Source organism: Trematomus bernacchii, unplaced genomic scaffold, assembly GCF_902827165.1.
Source record: "Trematomus bernacchii unplaced genomic scaffold, fTreBer1.1, whole genome shotgun sequence".
NCBI lineage: Eukaryota > Metazoa > Chordata > Actinopteri > Perciformes > Nototheniidae > Trematomus > Trematomus bernacchii.
Window position 1 is genome coordinate 544514 of NW_022987899.1, and position 26253 is coordinate 570766.

At 39.8% G+C, this 26253-nt stretch overlaps 1 protein-coding gene across 1 annotated transcript in view; it reads left to right on the forward strand.

The window, feature by feature from the left end:
* Window positions 1-26253, forward strand: part of pik3cb (phosphatidylinositol-4,5-bisphosphate 3-kinase, catalytic subunit beta) — a 97631-nt gene that overhangs the window by 53768 nt on the left and 17610 nt on the right. The window contains exons 5-16 of the mRNA XM_034114513.1: window positions 855-1072; window positions 6331-6510; window positions 10064-10231; window positions 13725-13814; window positions 14520-14774; window positions 15600-15696; window positions 16304-16434; window positions 18522-18572; window positions 21648-21836; window positions 23591-23712; window positions 25479-25622; window positions 25732-25831. Of these exons, the coding sequence (XP_033970404.1) occupies window positions 855-1072; window positions 6331-6510; window positions 10064-10231; window positions 13725-13814; window positions 14520-14774; window positions 15600-15696; window positions 16304-16434; window positions 18522-18572; window positions 21648-21836; window positions 23591-23712; window positions 25479-25622; window positions 25732-25831 (1745 nt within the window). The remainder of the gene's footprint in view (window positions 1-854; window positions 1073-6330; window positions 6511-10063; window positions 10232-13724; window positions 13815-14519; window positions 14775-15599; window positions 15697-16303; window positions 16435-18521; window positions 18573-21647; window positions 21837-23590; window positions 23713-25478; window positions 25623-25731; window positions 25832-26253) is intronic.

Sequence of the window (26253 nt, forward strand, 5' to 3'; positions counted from 1 at the left end):
AGAGATCGAAATACCGTTTCCTACAATCCCGAATACAAAAAATACAAATCCTATATATACACATTCAACAGACACATTTATACATATGCACACATTAAGATAAAAAAAAAACACAACAATCAATATATACAAAATAACAGTCACTTCAATATCTGTGAGAAATGTACATTAGGGCATAAATGGGGCAGCTTTAGTCAACATTGCTAATTTCCAGCTGTTGCCCCCGGGCCAGATGATAATACACACCCTTAAAATCACAATACATCAACAGCATTAGTAATAAACAGGGTTCTTACAGTCATTAAAAACCTGGAAAAGTCATGGAAATTCAAAATGCTAATTCCAGGCCCTGGAAAAGTTTTGGAAAACAATATTTTTCCCAAAGTTTTGGAAATGTAACTAAAGTTGCATCAAATATAATTTATATTTTATCTAATCGCCGAAATAGTAATACTATAATGATAATAAATACTGTATCGTATAGTAATGAAATGTAAAATGGCATTTAACTGACGAGGTGTTTTGCTGGTGAGAGATTGTAGTTGCTTTAGCGTGTAGAAGCTAGTAAGCCTACTATTGGATTTGTTTTAGATAGGCACAACATGTTTCATATGCAGACCTTATTCTCCTGTTCCATGTTCAAATAAACCATTTTCAGTGGTACCGCTGAAGAGTAATTTTTTTGGTCATGGAAAATTAGGTAAAGGTCATGGAGAAGTCATTGAAAGTCATTGGTGAAAAAGTGTATGAACCCTGTATAAAGAAAGGATGAAAGACAAGTAGATAGAGGCGAAAGGATAAAAGAGAACAATAACATGATATATATAACAATGTCCTTTCCTCTCCACCCGTAGGTCTCCATGAGCTGGACGCCATGAACGACCAGGAGGTGAAGGACTTCCGCACTAAGATGTTCCGCCTCAGTGAGGAGCGCATGCAGCAGGTTCAGATGATGAGCTGCAACGAGTGGCTGCAGGCCTGCTTCTCCCCCCAGCTGGAGCCCCCTGCTGTGTCGGCGGCCATCACTGAGCCCGTGGACCTCAAGATCATCATCCACCTGGACCAGTCTCAGGTGAGGGGCTACACATGTTGGACACTAAGATAAGATAAGATAAGAAGTACTGTATTGATCCTAATTTGGGAAATGTTTGCGTTGCAGCAGCATAAAAAGACAAGACATAGTACAAAATGTATATCACACAGAATACAGTTACCAGTAAAAGACATAAAAACTAACTAAAAATAGCATAGAGTAGATATAAAATACACACTCATGCTTCTATTGGCTCCAACACATTGGGCCTTTCTCATTTCACTAATTTCCCCTCCTCGACTCCTATCCTCGACTCCTATCCTCGACTCCTATCCTCGTGTCTTAGTCCCGCCCACAGGAGATGCGAGCGGAGAAGTCGAGGAGGGGAGCCGAGGAGAGAGGAGGGGAAGCAGCAGGCGGTTAGAGAAATGAGAAATCCTCTCCTCTGAGCGGTCATATTAAAGAGACGTCCATTAATGATGACAGGAGGCACAGCAGCCCTCTGTCTGATGGACAGATGTGTTCATGACCACTTGTATATTTACTTTGAATTCATTCACAGTGCGGTATAATGAGACAATAACAGGCTACAGATGCGGACATACACACGCACACATATATTTTTATAAATATATACAATTTCAGAATCAAACAAGTATGAGAGCACTCTCAAAATGAACGTAACACAATCAGAGAGTGGATATATCCCACTTGTATTTTGTGACATCCCTACTAAGAATACTGGCTAATTATTTGTCCTTTTTTTTGTATTTATCTTAGCCATAATTGTCCTAATTAACCTAGATACTCCCAAAAAACCCTCCATTGATAAACCTGTACTCACAACCACAAATCTGGGTACACAATGACCTTGTTTGAGTAAAATGATCCATGTGACTCCTCTGCAGCTCTGCCTCTTTCTTCTGCTCACAGTTGGCAGCTCCAAAATGGTCATGTGACAACACTTAAGTGGGTCAAAAACCATCAGAGAAATGATGCCACACACACATTAGCATGGCAGCTCAGGGGACCCTCACACTGATTAAAACCAACTCTCCTGTCCTTTCTTAAACTCTGCGACCGTCTCCATCCATCTGTCTCCGTCTGTTATAAAAGTGTTTAATTATAAAACAGATGGCTGTGTCCCTGCAGACCTGTGTATATCAGCTTTGATCAACATCACACACACACACACACACACACACACACACACACACACACACACACACACACACACACACACACACACACACACCACACACACACACACACACACACACACACACACACACACACACACACACACACACACACACACCACACACACACCACACACACCACACACACACACACACACACACACACACACACACACACACACACACACACACACACACAAAGACAGGCCATCTGTGCCACTGCGCTCAGGTGGACTTTGGCAGGAAGTCTTGTTTGGGAGGTCAGACACAATGAGATAAACTACAGACAGGAAGTGTGCGGGTGTGATTTATTGTTCCAACGCAAATATGACCAAGGTGCAGTGTGAGCCTATATGGCTGCAACAAATGTCATATTATAAGTTTTAATTGAGGGCTTTAAATATAGCTTTGAAGGTCTGTCATCAGATTTAAAACCATCATCGTGGAAACATCCAATAATAAGCCAATTATCCTGAAGATTAATCGTTTAGTCCGGGAAATGTTCTTCCAAGTCTCTCAAAGTCCAACTGATTAACCAATTTCTTTTATATAAAAATAAGATAAGATATACTTTATTGATCCCAATTTGAGATTCTTTTTTCACCACAGCAGCATGTATAAAAAGACATTGCACATGAATTAGAAGTAAATCAAATACAAATCAATAACGATAATACAAAATATGCAAATCAGTGAATATGTACATATCAATATTGTGTCGTTGCGGATGAAAAATGTTCAGAACATTTCAACTTATTGCAAACGTTATGAGTCATAAACAATCCTTTGCAGCCACCACTAGCTACAAACAGTGTAATAATGATATCATGATTCATGATAAACATGATAATAAAAAGCCTGTTTTCTGATTCCAGGCAGAGGTCTTGTCCGGTCTCACAGACGGAGGTTTAGGTATATACTCAGATGTAAAGGCTGAGGGCTCAACAGTGATGTTTCTAGAGCACACATGTGTCAAACTCAAGGCCCACTTCAGTACCGGGACGTAAGTCACTAGCACCCCGTCCCCCGTCCCCCGTCCCCCGTCCCCCGTCCCCCGTCCCCGTCGACAACTTACTAGCGGTATTGACTTGCGGCACCGAGGTGGGCTAGTCGGATAAGCCACTAGCACCCCCCCCCCCCCCCCCCCCCCCCCTCCCCGGTTGACAATTTATATATTGCACGCACACCTTCACTCAATCCTGAGGACTTCCTCCGCTCAGAGCCTGACCCCAAACATTGATGACCTTGCACCCAAGATGAGATGCCAAGTATCTGGCTTGAACTAGCATCACAGAGCAGCAACCTGAGTTTACATGGATGTTTCCTTCTGCACTTTTTCTCTCACGACAACAGGGCATGTTTGGTTTGTTCTTTGAGGGGAATAGTTTTTTTGAAGCTGTTGTTGGCCTGTGGAAAAATGTAATCATAAGAAATGACTGAGGAAAAGCTGCAGATAGAGCCATAAGAAATGAATGCAACTGATTATTTAATGTTTAATGTTGTTTTTATAGGCAATAATTTAAGCTTTGTTAGTTCCAGGTTTAATATGTGCAATAAGTTCATTTCAATAAGTTGTGCAATAAACATTGAACCAGTCCGGCCCTCGACTAGTACCCATTTTTTAATGTTGGCCCACTGTGTATTTGAGTTTGACACCCCTGCTCTAGAGCGATGCGGACAATTGATTATCTGTTGACTGTATGCATGTTTATGTTGAGCTTACTTAAAGGACATCTTGTACAAATCCCACTAACAGAAACAAGGACTCTCTCTTTGCTATCTGTTTATTTGGAAGCCTATGTTTGAGTTTGAGTTGAGCTTTTAGTTGTAATGGCAAAAACACTGCAATAAACTTTTTACAACATGACACAAGGACAAAGTAGGTACTAAAAATAGAAAGCAAAAATGTTTCTTAAGGAAGTATGCATACAGTAGTAAGACAGTTGAGTCAAAGCAGGTAAAGCATACAATATAATGCTGTTGAAATATGTCAATCGTGTTCAAAAATGTAAAAAGCTTAAATACCCACAGGATATTTTAGTGCCATTTGTTTAATAGATGCTCCCTAATGTGGCCGCAACCATTTTGTGTTGTTAGTTCTTTTATGAATGACATGTATATTACACTTCCAGGAATTATAATGTGATATTAGGTAGTGGGTCAGTGCTGAGCTATACATAGTGTGAAGCCTCAGCGGGACATTTCTGACTGACATTGGAGACGCGTGCACACTCGCATGCATGTTCACCTTTATATATACAGTCTGTGATGCTCTCTCGTTTTAGTGCACACGTGATTTCATTCAGCCACAGACACACATATGGCCAAATGAACTCAGTGACTCAGTTCTTAAACAAGGAGGCTTTTTATTGAGGTGTTAGTAATCTGTCTATTGGGACCCGAATCAGTTATTAATCAGTTATTCTTTTCTTCCCGTTTCTCCATTTATCTCAATCTAGTCTTGTGTGTTTATCGAGATCATGTTTTACTATCATGCAGCTTTCTTAACATCTGTGCTGCAACTCACAATGTTCATATATCAAATGTTTTTCCGATTTATGATCAATCGTTTTGTCTAGAAATTGTTGAAAAAAGGTGAGAAATGTCCATCCTTATCTCAAATGTCAGTCTAAAACCCAATTATTTTCACTTTAATTTGATTTAAAACCCAGAAAAGCAGGACATCTCCATAATTAAAATGCTCAAAACAACAATTTCCACAATTTTTCCATAAAATATTGCAAGTTTTCTTAATCCGCCGCTTGTGTCTGTGGTCTCGATCTGTTGCTCATGAACATATGTGAGTGTAGGAACTATAACTTTTACTATAAATAAACTATCAAAACTGGTCAATTAACTTTTCTCTGTAGTTTTATTTAACATTCCTCTTTACTTTCTTACCTAATCCAGCAGCACGGCCTCCATTAGGGCACCAAGAGTGTTTCTTTTTTTGTTTATAGGAACAAACATTAAGTAACAACGGTCAGAGTTTGAGATTATCTGCAAGCTGCACATACACACACACTGTCAACAGCTCATATATTAAATAAAATAATTTTTTTAGTAAGACTATTGGCCAAGACCAAGTCGTATTTATCTTTTAAAGACCTAGAAAGGGTTATGAATGCCTTTTGTTACCTCGAGACTGGACTATTGCAACGCTCTGTATGTGGGTATGGACCAGGCCTCAATTAAACGCCTGCAGCTAGTCCAGAACGCAGCTGCACGTCTTCTGACTGGCCGCAAAAAGCGTGACCACATCACCCCTATTCTGGCCTCACTGCACTGGCTTCCAGTTCGGTGCAGAATTGATTTTAAAATCCTTTTATTTGTTTTTAAAGCACTAAATGGGCTGGCTCCGGCCTATATAGCCGAACTCCTCCAGCGCTACACCCCAGCCAGAGCTTTAAGGTCTGCTGACCAGCTGCTGCTGGTAGTGCCCAAGACCAGGCTCAAAACCCGAGGGCACCGAGCCTTCGCAGCAGCTGGCCCTAGGCTCTGGAACACTCTGCCCCTCCATGTGAGGGCGGCCCAGACCCTAGGGGTTTTTAAATCCTCACTAAAGACTCACTTCTTCTCTCTGGCCTTCTAGTCAGAGCGGAGCACGACTCCTGACTTTTCCCTGTGTTTTTGTTTTAATTATATTTCTGTTGTAAATTATTGTCTTTTATTGTGATTGTAGTAATGTGTTTTTATTACATGTACAGCACTTTGGCTCGACCAAAAATTGCTTTTAAATGTGCTATATAAATAAAACTAGATTTGATTTGATATATTTCTTATGAAAAAAAAACGTACAGTATTTAATTTTGACAATCTGGTTTTAGCTTACCTTATTCTCTTTTACATGTATATAATTGACGTCTTCTGCATTTCTTTGCAAAGTGGCCACTTGCACTATTCTTATTGTTTTATGTCATATATGTGTATATTTATGTTGCATTGTTTGAGGAGCCTAGGGCTTAATATTTCCATTACCACAACTACTCTAACTATTGTGCATATGACAATAAAACCTTTGAATAATATAACATTTAAGCGCTCTTAAACCCCCAAAACTGATCTCTGTGTGTGTGTTCTTCCTCTCCTGTGTTGCAGGACTCGGCCAGCCTCAAAGTGTCGTCCTCCTGCACCCCCCCGGAGCTCATCGAGCTGGCGGTGAGGAAGTGGCTGACCACCCACGGGCCGGAGGAGGAGGCGTGGAGGGGGCAGCACGTCCTGAGGGTCAGCCACTGCCTGGAGTTCCTCTGTGGACAGCAGCCGCTCATCCAGTACAAGGTCAGAGGCTCAGGGGGGTCTCCTTATACTTATTACTATAACCCTTTGTTAGAACACACAGTTAGAAAATACACTACACTTATACAGTTTTGTACATTTAACGTTTTTAGACTGTAAGTGTAAATATGCACAATGACATTGAATTGTATCTCGTTGCACTGTCATCGCTACTACCTCTGCTTTCACCACTCTTATTTATGTATTTATTTGTGTCTATTTTTTAGAAAAAAAATCATCTGATATTACCTGCCCCTTTCTCAACAAAAAAATAATAAATAGAAATAGATGGTCTGTCCTTCATATTCTCTTATTCACAGCCAATCATAACAGTATCGTAGGAAAATAAGAGAAACCAGCCCCTCATCCAGTACAAGGTCAGAGCAAGCCCCCAGGAAGTGCGCCGGACTCTGATGAAAATATTTGTTGTGTCCAAACGGCGGTACTACAATTTCCGTATCAGTCCGTGACGTCACTGGGTCCAGAAAGACTTTCCCCCATTGACTAACATGGGGAAAGAGACGTCGGTAAATAAACTAGAATAAAATAAACTTAGTACTTTAATAAAAGTTAAAATAAACTTAGGAGAGTGAATACACATACTATACAGAGATGCTGTATGAGAAACCAATGTGAGTTTGGAAAATTGCACAATATACATTTATTCTAGTAGACCTCAACAATGGAATTATGATCAGTAGAAATGGCCATGACATGGAACCTTTAAGGGGCGCATACTCTGTGAGCGCACATACGGACCCCCGCCTCCCACGCTGTATCCAGTTCTTATTATACATCCATGGGTCAGAGGCTCAGGGGGTCTGCTCTTATGTCTGCATCATGTCCATAAACAGATATAGAGACAGTCCTTTTTTTTATTGTTGTATTTCCCACCCACATTTTAATTGTGAAATGACAATGTCTATGTCCAGAAGGTTTTTATTATTATTTATTTGTTTGTTTATTCCACACATGGTAGTTATTTTAAAACAAAGAAATTACACTTTTACAGTTTTCTTTTATAGTGCATGGTGGAAAGGAGCAGGGAGAAGAAAATCTTATTTAAAAGCAATATTCTTTCAGTCACAGTTGCTTACAAATACTGAAACATAAAACCAGAACACAATCAAAAGTCAACTTCATACTGTCTAATTACGCTTTCTTTATACATTTTCTTAAACGTAAAAAAAAAATCTTACAGCCCTTTAAATCATTCGGCAAAGAATTCCACTTCTTTACGCCAAGAGACACACATCTGCTTTAAAGTGTACGTGCAAACTGATGCTTAAAATGTAATGTCCTCCTATGATGCTCATCCTCTGAATTTAAAACAAATTTGTTTCGTATATTTTCTGGCAGTATTCCATTTTTTGCTTTATGCATAACATTATGGCTGACATTTAACATTTGCCCAATTTAAACCCTTGATACGTGGTTTCAAGTTTTAGGCTTTATTGTCTAGAACTCTAAATATTCACTTAAATATTACGTTAAAGCTTAAAAATGAAGCAAATCTTAATATTTAAGAGGCTCAAAATGACATTGTATGACATTTCTGCATTTAAAGGGGACCTATCATACAAAATGCACTTTTTGTAATTTGTGTCCTCGGTGTGTCAGGGAAACTCACGCAGCGTCAGAAAATAAAACCCTCTCTCTTTTCCTCCGTACCCAAATCTCTAAAAACGGGGCTACAACGGAGCTGATCCAGATTTGCGTCCGATATGACGTAATATCTGAAATGTGGACCCACGGCACTATCAGAAACGTTGCTATCAGAAACAATGCCCGACTGTTTTGGACGTAATATGGTCGGTGCATGTTTACATTAGCATCGCTAACACTCAGAGCTAACCTGTACTGGAGAGCATGTGTGTGAAGAAGCAGGAAATAAAAAGGAACTCACCTTGTGGTATAACCGGCAAGAGAGAAAGCCTTTGAGCTCCATACTGTTTCAGAAACAATCCTTGATAAACCATGATATGGCGTTTCATCACGGCAGTATTTAGTTTAGACAGTAGCTGCCGGGTCCCGCATGAGCTCAGCCCCCTACTTTTTTATTTGTATCAATTTGTTTTTATACCCCAAATCAGCACTTTTGAAACAGGAAGTGAAATAGAGGGATATGAGGCATGGCTAGAATGGGTGATCTGTTTGGTATTTTGAGCAAAACACTTCATAGACATGTTTTTTATATATTTTTATATATCTGAGACCTATACTATTGCTTAAAAATAGCATGATAGGTGACCTTTAAAATGTACTCTTTAAACTATTAGCTACAGTGTAGATATGGCAAAGAAAAACTTAGGTCACAGGCTCCTCCAACAATGCAACGTGAATATATATATATAGGACATAAAACAAATAAAACCGATAAACTAGTGCAAGAGAATGTTTTGTGTGTGCAAGTAAATACAAATAAAATTGAAATAGTGCAAGAAGAGTCTATATACAAGTACATGGAATGATATATTAAATACATAATTAGCTAAATGCAAACGACTGAATGTTTATGGATGTTCTTTAAAAAGTTCAGGTGTTTAATAGACGTATGGCCTGTGGGATGATTCTTCTGTGGATTTAATACGCTTAATAGTGTTGTGAGTCCAGCTGTTGTGTAGGATATCTATAGCGTTGAGGCAGGGGTCTGCAGCCTCAGGAGATACGTATGTTTGCATCTGAAGTTCAGCTAAATTAGTTTGGTAGGGGACATGCAATAAGATTTAAATTAACTATAATACCAAAGTATTTGCAAGGAGATGGGTTCCTTCCTGTCTGCACCCCTGCAAGCATTTTAATAAGTCTACTGTGCATACATTCCACTTGTTATGGCATGTTTAAGTATCTATACTGTATAGGTACTTTTATTTTAATACAGCAAGGCTTTTGCACACTTCACTTTTTATGTTTCAAACCCATAAAAAGGGTTCTAGCATTTCTCTGTTTAGCTTTAAAATTCCCCTATTATACTGTTTTTCATCAATATATTATAGGTCTCAGATATATACAAAACATGTCTCTGAAGTGTTTGGCTCCAAACACCAAACAGATCATTGCAGCATTACCCATAATCCCCTCTGTTTCAGCCCTGCTTCAAAAGTGCTGATTCTCTGTCTGTTACTTTAGATGAAAATAAGGAGCCCCTCCCCACGCCCCTCTGAGAGAGATTTGGTTAAAAAGAACACAATGGTGCTCTAGGAGGAGATTCAGGTGATAAGGTGGGGGGGGGGGGGGGGTTACCTTGGTTGGTGATTGGCTAATGGTTACACAAGCCAAAAAATCATTATGACATCATAAAGTGGCCAAAATCTGATCAGCTCATTTTCAGACAGGTTTTTATAGAAATGGATCAGGACAAAAAGAGAGAGAATCTTTGTTCCTGAGACTTTCAGAGTCTCTTTACACAGAGGGGACATATGTTGATGAAGAAGAGACATGGAGAAGAGGGGACACATGTTGATGTAGAAGAGACATGGAAAAGTGGATTTTGCATAATAGGGGAGCTTTAATATGCACAGATCTTTAAATATGTCCCGTCCTGTCTTGTTTGCAGTACATCCGCACATGCATGCAGGCCAAGGAGTCCCCGCACCTGACCCTGGTGCACTCCAGCACCATCAAGGTGATGTTCGACAAGGAAATCTGTGCCATCGGTGCCGTGGTCAGCCGGAAGTCCTCCAACCCCCCGTTACCTCTACCTCCCAAGAGACGGGTTCCCACGGTCAGTGCATCAACGTGTGAATGACTGCATTTCTCACTTCTGCGTTGCGGTGATCTTGTTGATTCAACATCTGCTTGAGTGGCTAAGGTCAAACAAATGTCATGATTTCAGCTTGTTAGAATTCTTGTAAGGGAAGTAACTCCTTTAGGGTGATTCAACACCCCTCTGATAATGTGAGATTACACAGCTTCTCGCCAAATAAGTCAATAACTTCATACAACACATTGATTTCAACAAAAAAATAGTCCGTTCTACAACGTAACTTAAAATCACGGCAGCACTGATTGAAATGTTCTGTAACTATCCAAGTCACATGTTCACATTTCCTTTTTCATTACCAGTCTTTAAACACTGCCAGAGCCAATACCATGTCCCCTATTGTGTTTACTTCCTGTCTGTCTTCTTCTGCTGATTTCTCTGACGTCCATCGCTCTGTCTTTCAACCTTTCCTGCTCTCCACAAATATAGAAATGAATATTCAAAAAGTGTTCTTTGGGTGTCTTGATGGAGTAAAACCAATGTTTGTTGACCACAGCTGACATTAAATGTACTTCTTTCTGTGGATTGATATGACTGCACATAGTCCCATTGATCAAAGCATCATTAGCATCAATCTGCTATCAAGAAAGAGCAGACCATTTCAAGCCTAAATCGACCAATCAGATCCAAGTAAAATAATACAAAAACAAATACAGACTGACTTCTGCAATAATAATAATCTACTGCATCTGGTGCTATGATAATGTAAAAATACAAATCAAGATGGTAGTACTAAGTAATAATAACTGTCATTGATGTGGCTGAAATGATTTGTTGACACAATAACAACTCAAACTGAGCGTGTGATGAACATACTGTATCAAACAGTTCTTTTTTTAGCTCGAGACCCCCTTAACATCCTCCAGTGTTTACTGAGTCGTGTCCTGGTTTCCCTGAAACACTCAAAGCTGCTCAGATGATTGTTTCACCTGCAGTGAGCGTGGCAGGTGTGGAGCTTCACAGAGTAAACATGTTCTGAACCTGGCAGCAGCCACCTGTCTTTTATGAGCCGCTGTTCTGCATCTGCCACGTTGTCAGAAAACATGGCCGCCCCCCATCTCTGCTGCCAGGTGTAGCTGACCTCACTCCTCCATGTGTGCATCCACACTTTAAATGTCAGACTGAATTTAATTGGCCTTCGTTATCCCGTCTCCCGGGGGGGGTGGTGGGTGTGTGTGTGTGTGTGTGTGTGTGTGTGTGTGTGTGTGTGTGTGTGTGTGTGTGTGTGTGTGTGTGTGTGTGTGTGTGTGTGTGTGTGTGTGTGTGTGTGTGTGTGTGTGTGTGTGTGTGTGTGTGTGTGTGTGTGTGTGTGTGTGTGTGTGTGTGTGTGTGTGTGTGTGTGTGTGTGTGTGTGTGTGTGTGTGTGTGTGTGTGTGTGTGTGTGTGTGTGTGTGTGTGTGTTCAATCATGTTAGTGAGCTTGGTTTGCGTCATTCATTTGACTTCTAATGAGGGATTGACAGTTAGGCTTCTTCCTTATAATTGTTGAGATGTTGATTCAGGTTTTGGCATGTCAGCGACTCATCCATCCTCTTTCCCAGAGAACACGTTGGATCGATGCCAGCTGCGTTTCATACCTGTGAGAATGGAGAATAGCGATACGACTGATTTGAGTGTTTGTGTGTAAAAAGAGGCAATCCTCACGCATCTTTAGGCTGAGTTAAATGTCCTCTCTGGTTATGATTCACCAATAGAGAGAGATTTATGAATCAGAGTTTGAACTGTGTCAGTAGGTCTGTGGGGATAATGTCAGGCAACACGAGGTGTGTGTGTGTGTGTGTGTGTGTGTGTGTGTGTGTGGTGTGTGTGTGTGTGTGTGTGTGTGTGTGTGTGTGTGTGTGTGTGTGTGTGTGTGTGTGTGTGTGTGTGTGTGTGTGTGTGTGTGTGTGTGTGTGTGTGTGTGTGTGTGTGTGTGTGTGTGTGTGTGTGTGTGTGTGTGTGTGTGTGTGTGTGTGTGTGTGTGTGTGTGTGATCACCTGAATCTTCTCCTAGAGCGCCATTGAGTTCTTTGTAACCAAATCTCTCTCAGAGGGGCGTGGGGAGTGGCCCCTTATTTTCATCTAAAGTAACAGACTTTGGAAACAGGGTTGTGTATTCACCCTCTGTGTGTGTGTGTGTGTGTGTGTGTGATCGTCTGAAATGTATCACATGATAAAATACATGACAGTGTTATTTTAAAACGTGTTCCCTCCTTCTGATTAAACGTTGGTTTACAGTAAACTAAGCCACCAGTTTAGCATTACTTCCACATTTGTTTATGAGTCCATTGAGACTAACTGGACTCGAAGGTATTGCACAACACCATTGTGTCATTAACTACTTTTAAAATACACACGTTTGATCAGGATATTCAGTTATAAAACAAAGAAAAAAACAACATACTTTTCTGCAATTGCTTCAGCTAAATAATTTGATGAATTCAGGCATACTTTAAAACAATGTGGTAAATGAAGGACTACTGTTTAATTAACTATAGTTATTTTATAATAACTTACAAATCTTACATTTAACTTCTTATAATGAATCATTGTTGTGGGTTTACGGTTAAAAAAAAGTTGGCTTCACCTCCAACTTTTTAATGAGTAAATAACACTTGAAAAAATGACTAAAGGAATTACACATTAATTAAGCAGTACTTTAAAATATACGTGTTGTATCAAGATGTTCAGTTTATTATGATATATAACAAAACAAAAACTACATTTTCTGCAATATTTGATTTTTGAATTTACTACCCAAATAGTTTCCGTTTGTTTTCTGTCCTTTGACTTATTGTTGCTGCTCTGTTTTTAAAGGACTTTGATTTCTTGATTATTTGTAGGGTTCAGGTTATCCTAAAGAATCCTTATAGTTTGTTTCTCATGCTCATTTAATTTGTGACCATTCAGTGCAATACAAAGGAACTGTACTGCAGTACAATAGAGGCAGATTGGAAGCAGACAGAGATTCTCTACAGACTTTTATAAGCTTCCCAGAAGAGTGTCTGCCTGTAACAGAAAGTGATATTTATTTTTAGAGGAAACTGTTAATGGGTGTTGTTATGGTCTGGGAAAACTGAAAATTGGTCTCTCAACAGGAGAAGACGAGGGGGGTTTCAGTGAGAATAAAGTACATTGTGTTCTGCGAGACACACATGCGGTCTCTTATCTGACGAGAGACACAATTACACACACCATTGCGCTCACACAAAAACTCATCAACACACACACACAGGCAGCAAACAGCAGGAAGTGAGCTGGTTAGTCATGTTCATGGACTCTAGGTGTCATGTGATGCTGTTTTTCCTGCTGATTGCTGACCCTCGCAAATCCACTCTGCTTGACATCAGAACGACCCGCCTGACCTCACACACTGTTTGTGTAGTGTGTGTTCTGGGTGTGAAGGAGCACATATTTCTACAGTGTGTTATGCTAATGCTGCTCCCTCACGGCAAGTCTCTTTCTCCCTCTCTGCAGCAAGTACAGACGTGTGTTTGGGACGTGCCTACCCCCTTTAAGATCGTCCTGGTGAACGGCAGCAAGGTGAACGCTGAAGAGACTGCCAAGGTGAATTATTGCTTTGTAGACATTCATGAAACTGTCATTTATATTCGTGGTAATGTCACTGCACACCCAACACCTGCATGCATAGTTTAAGACTAGATTTAAAGAGGCCCTATTAGGCTTTTTGGAGCTTTACGTTTCCTGTAGTTTGTTATTTAGGTTTTTGTGCATGTAAATGGTCTGCAAAGGCTAACATCCCTGTGTTCCCTTCAGAGGTTGTTTCCCACACAAAGAAATGCCTCCATTTGTCTCCTTTACTTCCTAACATAGTGACTTTACTATGTGACAATCGTGCTTCTATTGGCTAATGCTCCAACACATTGTAGATGATAGGCTAAGGGGCGGGACATCTCTAAGCGGTCGATCAATCACAACAGAGGTGGCCAGTAAAATGAAATACTGGACAGGGGAATACACAACTGGTTATTGTACTAATATACAAATATCTAGGCACTTTTAGCACTTTACAGAGCCCAAGAATTTAGGTTGATGTAAAGATGTCTCACTCACTCACTCACTCACTCACTCACTCACACACACACTCAGGTCCAGGTGAGGGCGGGGCTCTTCCACGGCTTCTCCAAAAGTGCATATTTAAATATACTTGAGACATAAGAGGAAAAACTTGAACTCAAATGTAGCACACAATAAAAAATAATGTGTTCCCCTTGCTTCCCCTCACACACACACACACACACACACTCTCAGGTCCAGGTGAGGGCGGGGCTCTTCCACGGCACGGAGCTGCTGTGTAAGCCGGCGGTGAGCAGTGAGAGCAGCGGGCGCTCGGACCACACCTGGAAGGACAGCACGCTGGAGTTCGACCTGTCCGTGTGCGACCTGCCGCGCATGACCCGCCTCTGCTTCGCCATCTACGCCGTCATGGACAAGGTCAAGAAGCAGAAGTCCACCAAGAACTCTCACAGCAACAAGTACCAGACCATCCGCAAAGCAGGGAAAGTGGTAAGAGACACACCTGAACAAGGCAAATAAGGTGTACACTGGAAGAAATGCTGCTCCAAAAACAAGTTAAACTATAATGAAAACAAAGTGTTTTCCCTTGAAATAAGTACAACAATCTGCCAATAGAACAAGTGAAAATGTGCTTGGTAAGATTTCTTGAAATAAGAAGGGATATTTAGATAAATCAGATCTTGTAATTAGCTGGGAGAACTAATACAATACACGTTTCTAATACAAGACTGGTCTAATGATAATGAAAAATGAAATGAGGACGCACAGAACATGACATGTTCTAATACATGGAACAAAATGATAATCTGACGAGCTCAAGTCCAGCATGTTTCCATAGACACTGTCCTGTGATACTTTTGATAACTCCAGACAGTATTTAACATCAAGAGATTCCAGGGGTTTACTATATTTTATAGTCATAACATAACCTCTGAGATCGATGCTTTCCTGGCCAGCATTAAGACATGATATTTAAGGACTAGGGACGTATCTTGTTTACACTTTTTGGCATTAACAGAAAGAGAGGGGGGATCCTGGGAGTAAAATGTATTGCTGGCTGACCGCACATTTTTTTAATTAGGTAACTAGTCAGATAGTATTTGTGCCTACTTGTTGAGGAATTAAAGGTAAAACACATTCAAGAAGTGGAACGAATCTATTCTTCAGTTTTTAGTCCCTCGCTGCTTCTTTGTACCTCCTGAAAAGCTGCTATATAAGGGCCTACAAATACCTAAAAGTGTGTACAATTTCAACACATGTAAACAATATTTATAAGCACATTGACTAATCCCTATTTCTCTCTCTGTGATCCAGCACTACCCCATAGCCTGGGTCAACACCATGGTGTTCGACTACAAAGGCCAGCTGAAGACGGGAGACATCACCCTGCACTGCTGGTCCTCCTTTCCTGGTACACCCTCCATTATGTCTGCTAATAAAAACACATCTAGGGTTAAATGAGCGCTCCAATCACAGTACCACAATACTCCAGTATCACTGGACAAAAATGCTGCTCCAAAATCAAGTAAAACAATTATAAAAACAAGGTGTTTTCGCTTTGAATAAATCAAGAAATCTAGAAATAGAACAAGTGAATATTTACTTGGTAAGATTTCTTGAAATAAGATGGGATATTTAGATAAATAATATCTTGTAATGAGCTGGGAAAACTTATTTCTAACTATATTTTGCCAGGATCAGGAAATGTTGTGTTACAAAATAAGCCAGAAATGCTAAAAAGTTTAATTTTTTCTGTGGATTTTTCCAATAAAAATGTGTTTTCTAGAATCAAGTAAGATGTCATTTTTCAAACCAGATGATCCATCTTTTACAAATACCACAGAAGCTTAAAAAAATCATCTGGGATTCAACTCAAGAAGACACTGCACTATTACTTCTTCAGTTATTGTGTCTTATATCAAGACATATTCGACTAGAAATAAGACAAATGTACTTGTCAAGATGTCCACTTTTTGCAGTGCATGCCTGTTATTTCATTCTATGTGCTTCTCCCGCAGATGAACTTGAAGAGATGCTGAACCCCATAGGAACCATCCAGACCAACCCGTACACGGAGAACGCCACAGCGCTGCACATCCACTTCCCCGAGTACTCGTCTCACTCCATCATCTTCCCTCCCTTCGACAAGGTCAGACAGCTGTTCTCACTCCTGTTCCCCTTTTTCTATTCGTGATAGACGACGCCTTTCACACTGCCAGTAAATGAGTCAGGCTGTATCTGTGTTTTTGAACACTTTTCAATATACTTGTGGTCACAAAAGCACCAAAAAAAGGGGTTAAGTTTACAGTAAAAGCAATTTCCTTCTATCGTTTATCTGTTATTTATTCAGTCTCTCTATCAAACTCTCAAACCAGAGTTATTGATTGTTGAGACAGTGTTACAGTTAGTTTTATTTAGTTTCTGTTCAGTTTGAATTAAGTTTGTTTACGTTTTAAGTCAAGTTTCTGTTAATAGCTTTCGGGAAAACATCTGAATTGTTTGTTTATTAGTTGAAAACATGTGTTTATTGTATTTAATATCAATCCTTCAAAACACGTCACATATCAAATAAGAAAAAGGGTCCCTCTAGGTGTCATTTTCCAATAAATACCTGAGATTAATACAGTTATTTGTCCCTGAAATGAATGCTTATTGTACCCTTTCCAACTGAAGACAAAAGCCATGTGTCCTCTCCTCTCCAGCGAAACCTGGCCCCCCTATTTACTAAATTGTTTCTTTGTAAATCAAACAAGGTAGGGGTCTTTTTTTAAAGAGTCCTCGACTCCCTGTGCACAGTGTCAGGCTTGTTTGTCCGGAGAAAAAAGGAGGTCTTGGATCCGGCTCGAAGGACCAATTATGTTAGGAAAATATCACTCGACACCAGGTTGAGAATCAATAATCAGGTACTAATTTATTCTTGCAAGAAGGAGCAGAGTTAAATCACATACAAAGGATATGGGTTAACTCGCACACATGGGGTATGTTGCCCCCCGGAGCAGCAAAACACATCAGGCTTATATAGTCGTAAATCGAGGTGGCGCTAATATCATCAGCAGGTGTCGGAAAGGTGACGGGGACATCTGCGACGTCTTCTGGAAAGAGTCACGTACTTCCTTCACGCCTCATAGAAATGAGATATTTAGGAGACAACAAGTATGTGTCTTCTCATAAATATCAACAACCTGAAATGCCCTGCCTCCTCCTATCACAAGAAGAGGCAGCTGCAAGGTCATACCCAGTGCAGAGTCACACATAGTATCAGTGCATTAACCTGTTAAGCCCCAAAGCCCCCGTCGGCGGGTCTTTTATTTTCTTCACAAATTTAAAAAAAAAAAGGGGGGGGGGGGGGTTTATTAATTTTTTTTAATTTTAATTTTATTTCTTTGGATGGAATGAATACCTATGGTGATAATTCAATGTAATACATCATTTGTATAGTCTGGTACCTGAAAAAGGTCAAATGGCACTGATGGAACCAGATGTACCCAAATGTGCCCAAAGCTTATTCCGCCTGGACTATTTTTTCCTAAATCTCTCTAAAAAGGTCAAATTTAACTTGTTTTGCCTCAATCTTGATACAGGGTACTTATTATATGTTATAATTTGGATTCCTAAAGCTTTTAGTCTACCATCCCATCTTTCAAGGGTGGTTTTCACTATAAGTAATGTTTGTTCTTTAGGCAGAGGTAAGAATTTACCTTTTTTTAATATGTTCCATCTGAATTTACTCTGACTGAGAAAAATCTATATTGATTCTGACACTTCTACATCCAACTCACAGATGTAACCTTGCTTTGATAAAAGAAATTATTCATATAACCCTTTTAGAAGTTAAGTTGTAGTCATTTGTTTTGGGCATGTCATTTTCGAGCCTGAAACCTGAAAAACAGGCTCGGGGCTTAACAGGTTAAAACAACCCATAAAGGGGAGGCGACAGTATTTCTCCAACATAAACCTACCTTTTTGCCAGAATTTGGACAAATATGAACAAATTACTACAGCAGTGGAACGTGTCACGGCTGCCCTGATTGTACCGTATTGAAACTACTGATCATAATGATTGGATGAAAGCTCTGAGGCCCTTTTTTAAAGACTTGACTGCAGTTGAATTCGTCATGGCAGTGCCTTAATACTCTTCATTATGGCACCTGATGATGATGATGATGATGAAGAGGATCACGATGTGCTCGGCTTGTCTAATGCACTTTGTGATCACTTACTTTACTTTTTTTGCAGATACTGGAAAAAGCCGCAGAAATCGCCGGAGCAAGTGACAGCGTTCCCATGGTGAGTTCAAGTACAGTGGGAGATACTTGTGTTGACAGGCCTACATATTTGCTGTGCATTTAGAAAACATAAAAGACTACTGAGTGACTAGTAACTATCAAGTACTGTACTTCTTTGAGGTACTTGTACTTTACTTGAGTATTTCAATTTGTTGCTACTGTGTACTTCTACTCCACTACAACTCAGAGGTAACTGGTGTACTTTTACTCCACTATATATTTAATACCTTTAGTTCCTTCACAGATGTGGATGAATGATGTGAAATATAACCAAGTGTTAAATCAGACTTTAGTTCCACCTGGAGTAAATTCACAAGCTACCCTGCAGTATACAAAGTCATTCAAACTAGCTGCACCTTTACCAGCTTTGAGAACACTTTCATGATCAATCATTATAAAACATATCATATATATTATTCTGAAATGGACCAATCTGCACAATCACTACTTTTACTGTCGCTACTTTTACTATATTTTGATGATAATACTTTTCTACTTTTACTTGAGTAACATTTTGAATGCAGGACTTTTACTGTAACAGAGTATTCCTACACTCTGGTACAAGATCTGAGTACTTCTACTTTTACTCAAGTACAAGACCTGAGTACTTCTACTTTTACTCAAGTACAAGATCTGAGTACTTCTACTTTTACTCAAGTACAAGACCTGAGTACTTCTACTTTTACTCAAGTACAAGATCTGACTACTTCTACTTTTACTCAAGTACAAGATCTGAGTACTTCTACTTTTACTCAAGTACAAGACCTGAGTACTTCTACTTTTACTCAAGTACAAGACCTGAGTACTTCTACTTTTACTCAAGTACAAGATCTGAGTACTTCTACTTTTACTCAAGTACAAGACCTGAGTACTTCTACTTTTACTCAAGTACAAGATCTGACTACTTCTACTTTTACTCAAGTACAAGATCTGACTACTTCTACTTTTACTCAAGTACAAGATCTGAGTACTTCTACTTTTACTCAAGTACAAGACCTGAGTACTTCTACTTTTACTCAAGTACAAGATCTGAGTACTTCTACTTTTACTCAAGTACAAGATCTGAGTACTTCTACTTTTACTCAAGTACAAGATCTGAGTACTTCTACTTTTACTCAAGTACACAATCTGAGTACTTCTACTTTTACTCAAGTACAAGATCTGAGTACTTCTACTTTTACTCAAGTACACGACCTGAGTACTTCTACTTTTACTCAAGTACAAGATCTGACTACTTCTACTTTTACTCAAGTACAAGATCTGAGTACTTCTACTTTTACTCAAGTACAAGACCTGAGTACTTCTACTTTTACTCAAGTACAAGACCTGAGTACTTCTACTTTTACTCAAGTACAAGATCTGAGTACTTCTACTTTTACTCAAGTACAAGACCTGAGTACTTCTACTTTTACTCAAGTACAAGATCTGACTACTTCTACTTTTACTCAAGTACAAGATCTGACTACTTCTACTTTTACTCAAGTACAAGATCTGAGTACTTCTACTTTTACTCAAGTACAAGATCTGAGTACTTCTACTTTTACTCAAGTACAAGATCTGAGTACTTCTACTTTTACTCAAGTACAAGATCTGAGTACTTCTACTTTTACTCAAGTACACAATCTGAGTACTTCTCCCACCTCTGTAAAAGAAAGACCAGGTGAAAATAAAGTGAGGTATTTGTTTAAAGTTGTCCTGTGAGAAATGCTGCGTAATAATTTCTCTCCCCCACACACACACACACACACACACACACACACACACACACACACACACACACACACACACACACACACACACACACACACACACACACACACACACACACACTAGTGTATAATCTCACACTGCCAGTTCCCTTGGAAACACATTGTTATCAGCAGGGTGTAGCTGCTGAATTATTCCAATCCCCTTCAAAACTAGAGACTCTGATCAGATTACTCGTACGTTTTCCTGTCTCACCGCCCCTCAACTGAAAACCCTCTGCTGGGTGTGTTGCAGCCGGTTACGTAACCCTGTGTTATGTAAAGGGCATGCCTGAACGCACCATTTCTACATGAGGTGTCTGTGTGAGAAACAGCAGATTAGCTCCCAATACAACTTGTTATACTGTGTAAACTGTTAGTTATGTCAAATTGTGAATCAGTTTACAGACAGTTGGGTTATTCGTATTCCAATGTAAAGAAAGTTTAATCTGCTAAATGTTTATTTTCACTCTACTCAGTTTGATCAAATGCTTAAAGGACATGTGTCCCTCTTTAAATCGACCCCATACAACTTGTTTTAAACCGACACAATGTTAGGCCTTGGTTTGGATTGTGTCGAGTTGCATGGAGGGAACATGATGTACACTTTCCTGGATGCTCTGAAACACTCCTGCCATCTTGTGGTACATTTCAGCAGTGGTTTCCAACATTTAATTAGACGTAACCCCCCAACCCTTTCAGATGAAGTACCTCTGCATCCAAACATGTCAATTTTAATTATATAAATTAGGTATTAATGTTAATGGTTTAAAAAGTGGATGATGATATAAAAGTATCTATCAATTATTTGTAGCCATTTCAACCGGGGTTGCTCGATATTGGAAAAAAAACGACTTTGCCATATTGTTTTTCTCCTGGTGTATTTCCACTATAAAAAATGCAGGTTGCAATTCTGAGGTTGCAATTCTTTTTGCAACCAAATCTTACTCTATAATAAACTCTTTGCAATCCAAGCAGCCTTATATTTTAGTAAATGATGTGCTAACTAGCTTACTATTTCAACCATTAGTATGTCCCGTTTTAACTCACGGTCTGTGGATTTTAATGTAATTTTTTTGTATTCATATACATTTCCTTATCAAAACATTTGAGCTACCCCAAATGTCCAATGTTCCTCTGGTTTTAAAGTTATCTACCCCCTTGTTGGGAATCAGTGCGTTACAGTCACTGCTCATCGTCTCGTATCCTTTCCATCCTGATCCCTTTTTCACTTTGTTCTTCATCCCTCCTGTCACCTTTTCTCTCCTCCACCTCTCCTTCATCCTCTCCTCCTCTACCTCCCCACCCTCTTTCCTCATTATTCCTCTCAGGGTCGCGGGGGTAAGAAGTTCCACATCGAGCTGAAGGAGATCATGGAGCGCGACCCTCTCTCTCAGCTGTGTGAGAACGAGAAGGATCTGATCTGGACGCTACGCTACGACTGCAGAGAGAACTTCCCTCAGTCGCTGCCCAAGCTGCTGCTGTCCGTCAAGTGGAGCAAACACGAGGACATGGCCCAGGTTAGAAAGCACTTTAAAGGTCACCTATTTGGCCAAATCCACTTGTTCATGTCTCTTCTACATCAACATGTGTCCCCTCTTCTTCATGTCTCTTCTACATCAACATGTGTCCCCTCTTCTTCATGTCTCTTCCACATCAACATGTGTCCCCTCTTCTTCATGTCTCTTCTACATCAACATGTGTCCCCTCTTCTTCATGTCTCTTCTACATCAACATGTGTCCCCTCTTCTTCATGTCTCTTCTACATCAACATGTGTCCCCTCTTCTTCATGTCTCTTCTACATCACCATGTGTCCCCTCTTCTTCGTGTCTCTTCTACATCAACATGTGTCCCCTCTTCTTCGTGTCTCTTCTACATCAACATGTGTCCCCTCTTCTTCATGTCTCTTCTACATCAACATGTGTCCCCTCTTCTTCATGTCTCTTCTTCATCAACATGTGTCCCCTCTTCTTCATGTCTCTTCTACATCAACATGTGTCCCCTCTTCTTCATGTCTCTTCTACATCAACATGTGTCCCCTCTTCTTCATGTCTCTTCTACATCAACATGTGTCCCCTCTTCTTCATGTCTCTTCTACATCAACATGTGTCCCCTCTTCTTCGTGTCTCTTCTACATCAACATGTGTCCCCTCTTCTTCATGTCTCTTCTACATCAACATGTGTCCCCTCTTCTTCATGTCTCTTCTTCATCAGCATGTGTCCCCTCTTCTTCATGTCTCTTCTACATCAACATGTGTCCCCTCTTCTTCATGTCTCTTCTACATCACCATGTGTCCCCTCTGTGTAAAGAGACTCTGAAAGTTTCAGGAACAAAGATTCTCTCTCTTTTTGTCCTGATCCATTTCTATAAAAACCTGTCTGAAAATGAGCTGATCAGATTTTGGACACTTTATGATGTCATAGCGATGTTTTGGCTTGTGTATCCATTAGCCAATCAGCAACCAAGGTAACCCCCCCCCCACCTTATCACCTGAATCTCCTCCTAGAGCACCATTGAGTTCTTTGTAACCAAATATCTCTCAGAGGGGCGTGGGGAGGGGCTCCTTATTTTCATCTAAAGTAACAGACAGAGAATGTGTGTGTGTGTGTGTGTGTGTGTGTGTGTGTGTGTGTGTGTGTGTGTGTGTGTGTGTGTGTGTGTGTGTGTGTGTGTGTGTGTGTGTGTGTGTGTGTGTGTGTGTGTGTGTGTGTGTGTGTGTGTGTGTGTGTGTGTGGTGTGTGTGTGTGTGTGTGTGTGTGTGTGTGTGTGTGTGTGTGTGTGTGTGTGTGTGTGTGTGTGTGTGTGTGTGTGTGTGTGTGTGTGTGTGTGTGTGTGTGTGTGTGTGTGTGTGTGTGTTCTAATTAGTCATTTATATATAGGCCACGAGGCATGTAATGAAAATGATAAACAACAAGCGTATCAATGAATTGAATCTCCTTGAAGTAAAATTAAAGTGGATTTTATTAGAATGTATTGATTATCAGTTGTGTTGTAACGACCCAGATTTAAGGCATTTTACAGATTACACAAACTCAAGGTAACAATAGACAGTTTCTCTAGACTAAAACAAACACATTTTCAAGGTTTTTGGTTTGTACTTTTATGATATTTCTTTAGTGTTTTCATTTTCTGTGATTGTGTTGTTCCTATGGGTGACTTTATTGGATTCCCACCTTGAGCCCTAAAACGTGTTTTTTATTATTTCTGCACGTTTTGGAGCTTGTTTATAATAAAGTTTGTAATTATCTCGTGTGTGTGTGTGTGTGTCACAGCTGCAGGCCCTGCTTCAGATCTGGCCGAAGCTGAGTCCCAGAGATGCTCTGGAGCTGCTGGACTTCAACTACCCCGACCAGTACGTCCGAGAGTACGCTGTGGGCTGTCTGCGGGACATGAGGTATTAATAATAAGATATTTAGAGGCGCCTTTCAAAGCACCTTACAATTCATAAAATATTCTAAGGAGAGGTTTAAGACCGTACAACAGGACCAACACATTCACCCTCCCACACGTAAAGCTATATCCTCTCCTCTGTTTGTCTGTGGCTCATATTTAAGCTCTTACATTCATATATTATCCACTGAAATCTTGTACCTTTTTGTAACAAACCCAGTTGTTTTATATTACTCTGTGTTAGTGTCAATAAAAACACAACCAAGCCTTCACAATGTCAGACTTTCACTAAAAGATTATCCTGGCTAAAATGATTCACATAACCTATATAAGGCCAATATATCTCTGAAAATGTAAAATACATCATAATAATAATAATAATGCTGTCTTTGAGATTGGGATCTTAACTGTATTAAATACTCATAACAACAATTACACTAATGGATGTTAAAAAGGAAACCAGATGAACTGATAAACAAGAAATACATAAGCCTAACATCTGCCAACAAGATATCATCATGTGTGTTATATGGTTATTGTCAACACAGGTGTATCGTTACACCATTAAATCCAACTGCAAGTTATACAAGTAAAAGTCCTTCATTAAAAATCTTACCTAATTAAAGAAAGTATCAATTCACAAGGAACAGTGCGATACAAATATATACAAATGGGTGAATTCATGGCTTTATTTTGTGCATCACAGCTGACAAAGGTGGAGCTCATTTTAAAATGTTCAATGTTTATCTTCCCCAGCAGAGGAGGGACGGAACTAAGTACATTTACTCAAGTACTTAAGTGCAATGTTCAGGGACTTACTTGAGTATTCCCATGTTATGCTACTTTGTACTTTTACTCCACTACAATTATTTAATACCTTGATTTAAGACCTTAATGATGGTAAATATAATCAAGTGTTAAATCAGACTTTAGTTCCACCTGGAGTAAATTCACAAGCTACCCTGCAGTATACAAAGTCATTCAAACTAGCTGCACCTTTACCAGCTTTGAGAACACTTTCATGATCAATCATTATAAAACATATCATATATATTATTCTGAAATGGACCAATCTGCACAATGACTACTTTTACTGTCGCTACTTTCACTATATTTTGATGAGAATACTTTTCTACTTTTACTTGAGGAACATTTTGAATGCAGGACTTTTACTGTAACAGAGTATTCCTACACTCTGGTACTTTTACTTTTACTGAAGTACAAGACCTGAGTACTTCTACTTTTACTCAAGTACAAGATCTGAGTCCTTCTACTTTTACTCAAGTACCAGATCTTAGTACTTCTACTTTTACTCAAGTACAAGATCTGAGTACTTCTACTTTTACTCAAGTACAAGATCTGAGTACTTCTACTTTTACTCAAGTACAAGATCTGAGTACTTCTACTTTTACTCAAGTACCAGATCTTAGTACTTCTACTTTTACTCAAGTACAATATCTTAGTACTTCTACTTTTACTCAAGTACTAGGTCTGAGTACTTCTACTTTTACTCAAGTACCAGATCTTAGTACTTCTACTTTTACTCAAGTACTAGATCTGAGTACTTCTACTTTTACTCAAGTACAATATCTTAGTACTTCTACTTTTACTCAAGTACTAGGTCTGAGTACTTCTACTTTTACTCAAGTACTAGGTCTGAGTACTTCTACTTTTACTCAAGTACAATATCTTAGTACTTCTACTTTTACTCAAGTACTAGATCTGAGTGCTTCTACTTTTACTCAGCCCTTCTCCCCCTCTGCTCCCCAGTGACGAGGAGCTGTCCCAGTACCTCCTCCAGCTGGTGCAGGTGTTGCGTTACGAGCCGTACTACGACTGCGCGCTGACTCACTTCCTGCTGCAGCGCGCCCAGGGGAACCGCAAGATCGGACACTTCCTGTTCTGGCATCTCCGGTGTGTACGGACACACACGTTCAGATAACATGAGAGGGAGAGAGAGAGAGATGGTGTGTGTGTGAGGAAACGGCTCATGAGGAGTTTGGTTTTCTGCTGCCCCCTACAGGTCGGAGATCCACATGCCGGCTGTTTGTGTGCAGTTCGCCCTCATGCTGGAAGCCTACTGTCGGGGCAGCATCCCTCATATTGAGGTCCTCAAGAAACAGGTTGGTGAAGACAGACTTATTTTGTTATCCTTCATATCCTGTTTCTCCTGAAGTCAAAGAAACCCCTTTTTAAAATGTATTTCTTCACAGAAAAATTGAGTTTTTTTGTTCTTCAGATGCTCAAACTACTGACTATTTATTTTTTAAATGTTCTTAAACAAGTTGCTTTTGGGCTGATATTCCCAATACATTATATTTTCTTTATCTGACGCTTCTATCAAATCTAGTTTTTATCGCTCTTCTTCAGACTTACTCTACTTCTCCTCACTCAACACCAGCAAAGCGTTATTCTATTGTTAAACGTGGCAGGACTGCATCTCTGGTATTTTTAGCGACACCCTCCTGCCCTCTGACCTTTGACCTCTGCAGTGTTGTCATTTCCTCATCAGCGCTGTCCTTTATCTGTCCTCCTTCCTGTTTTT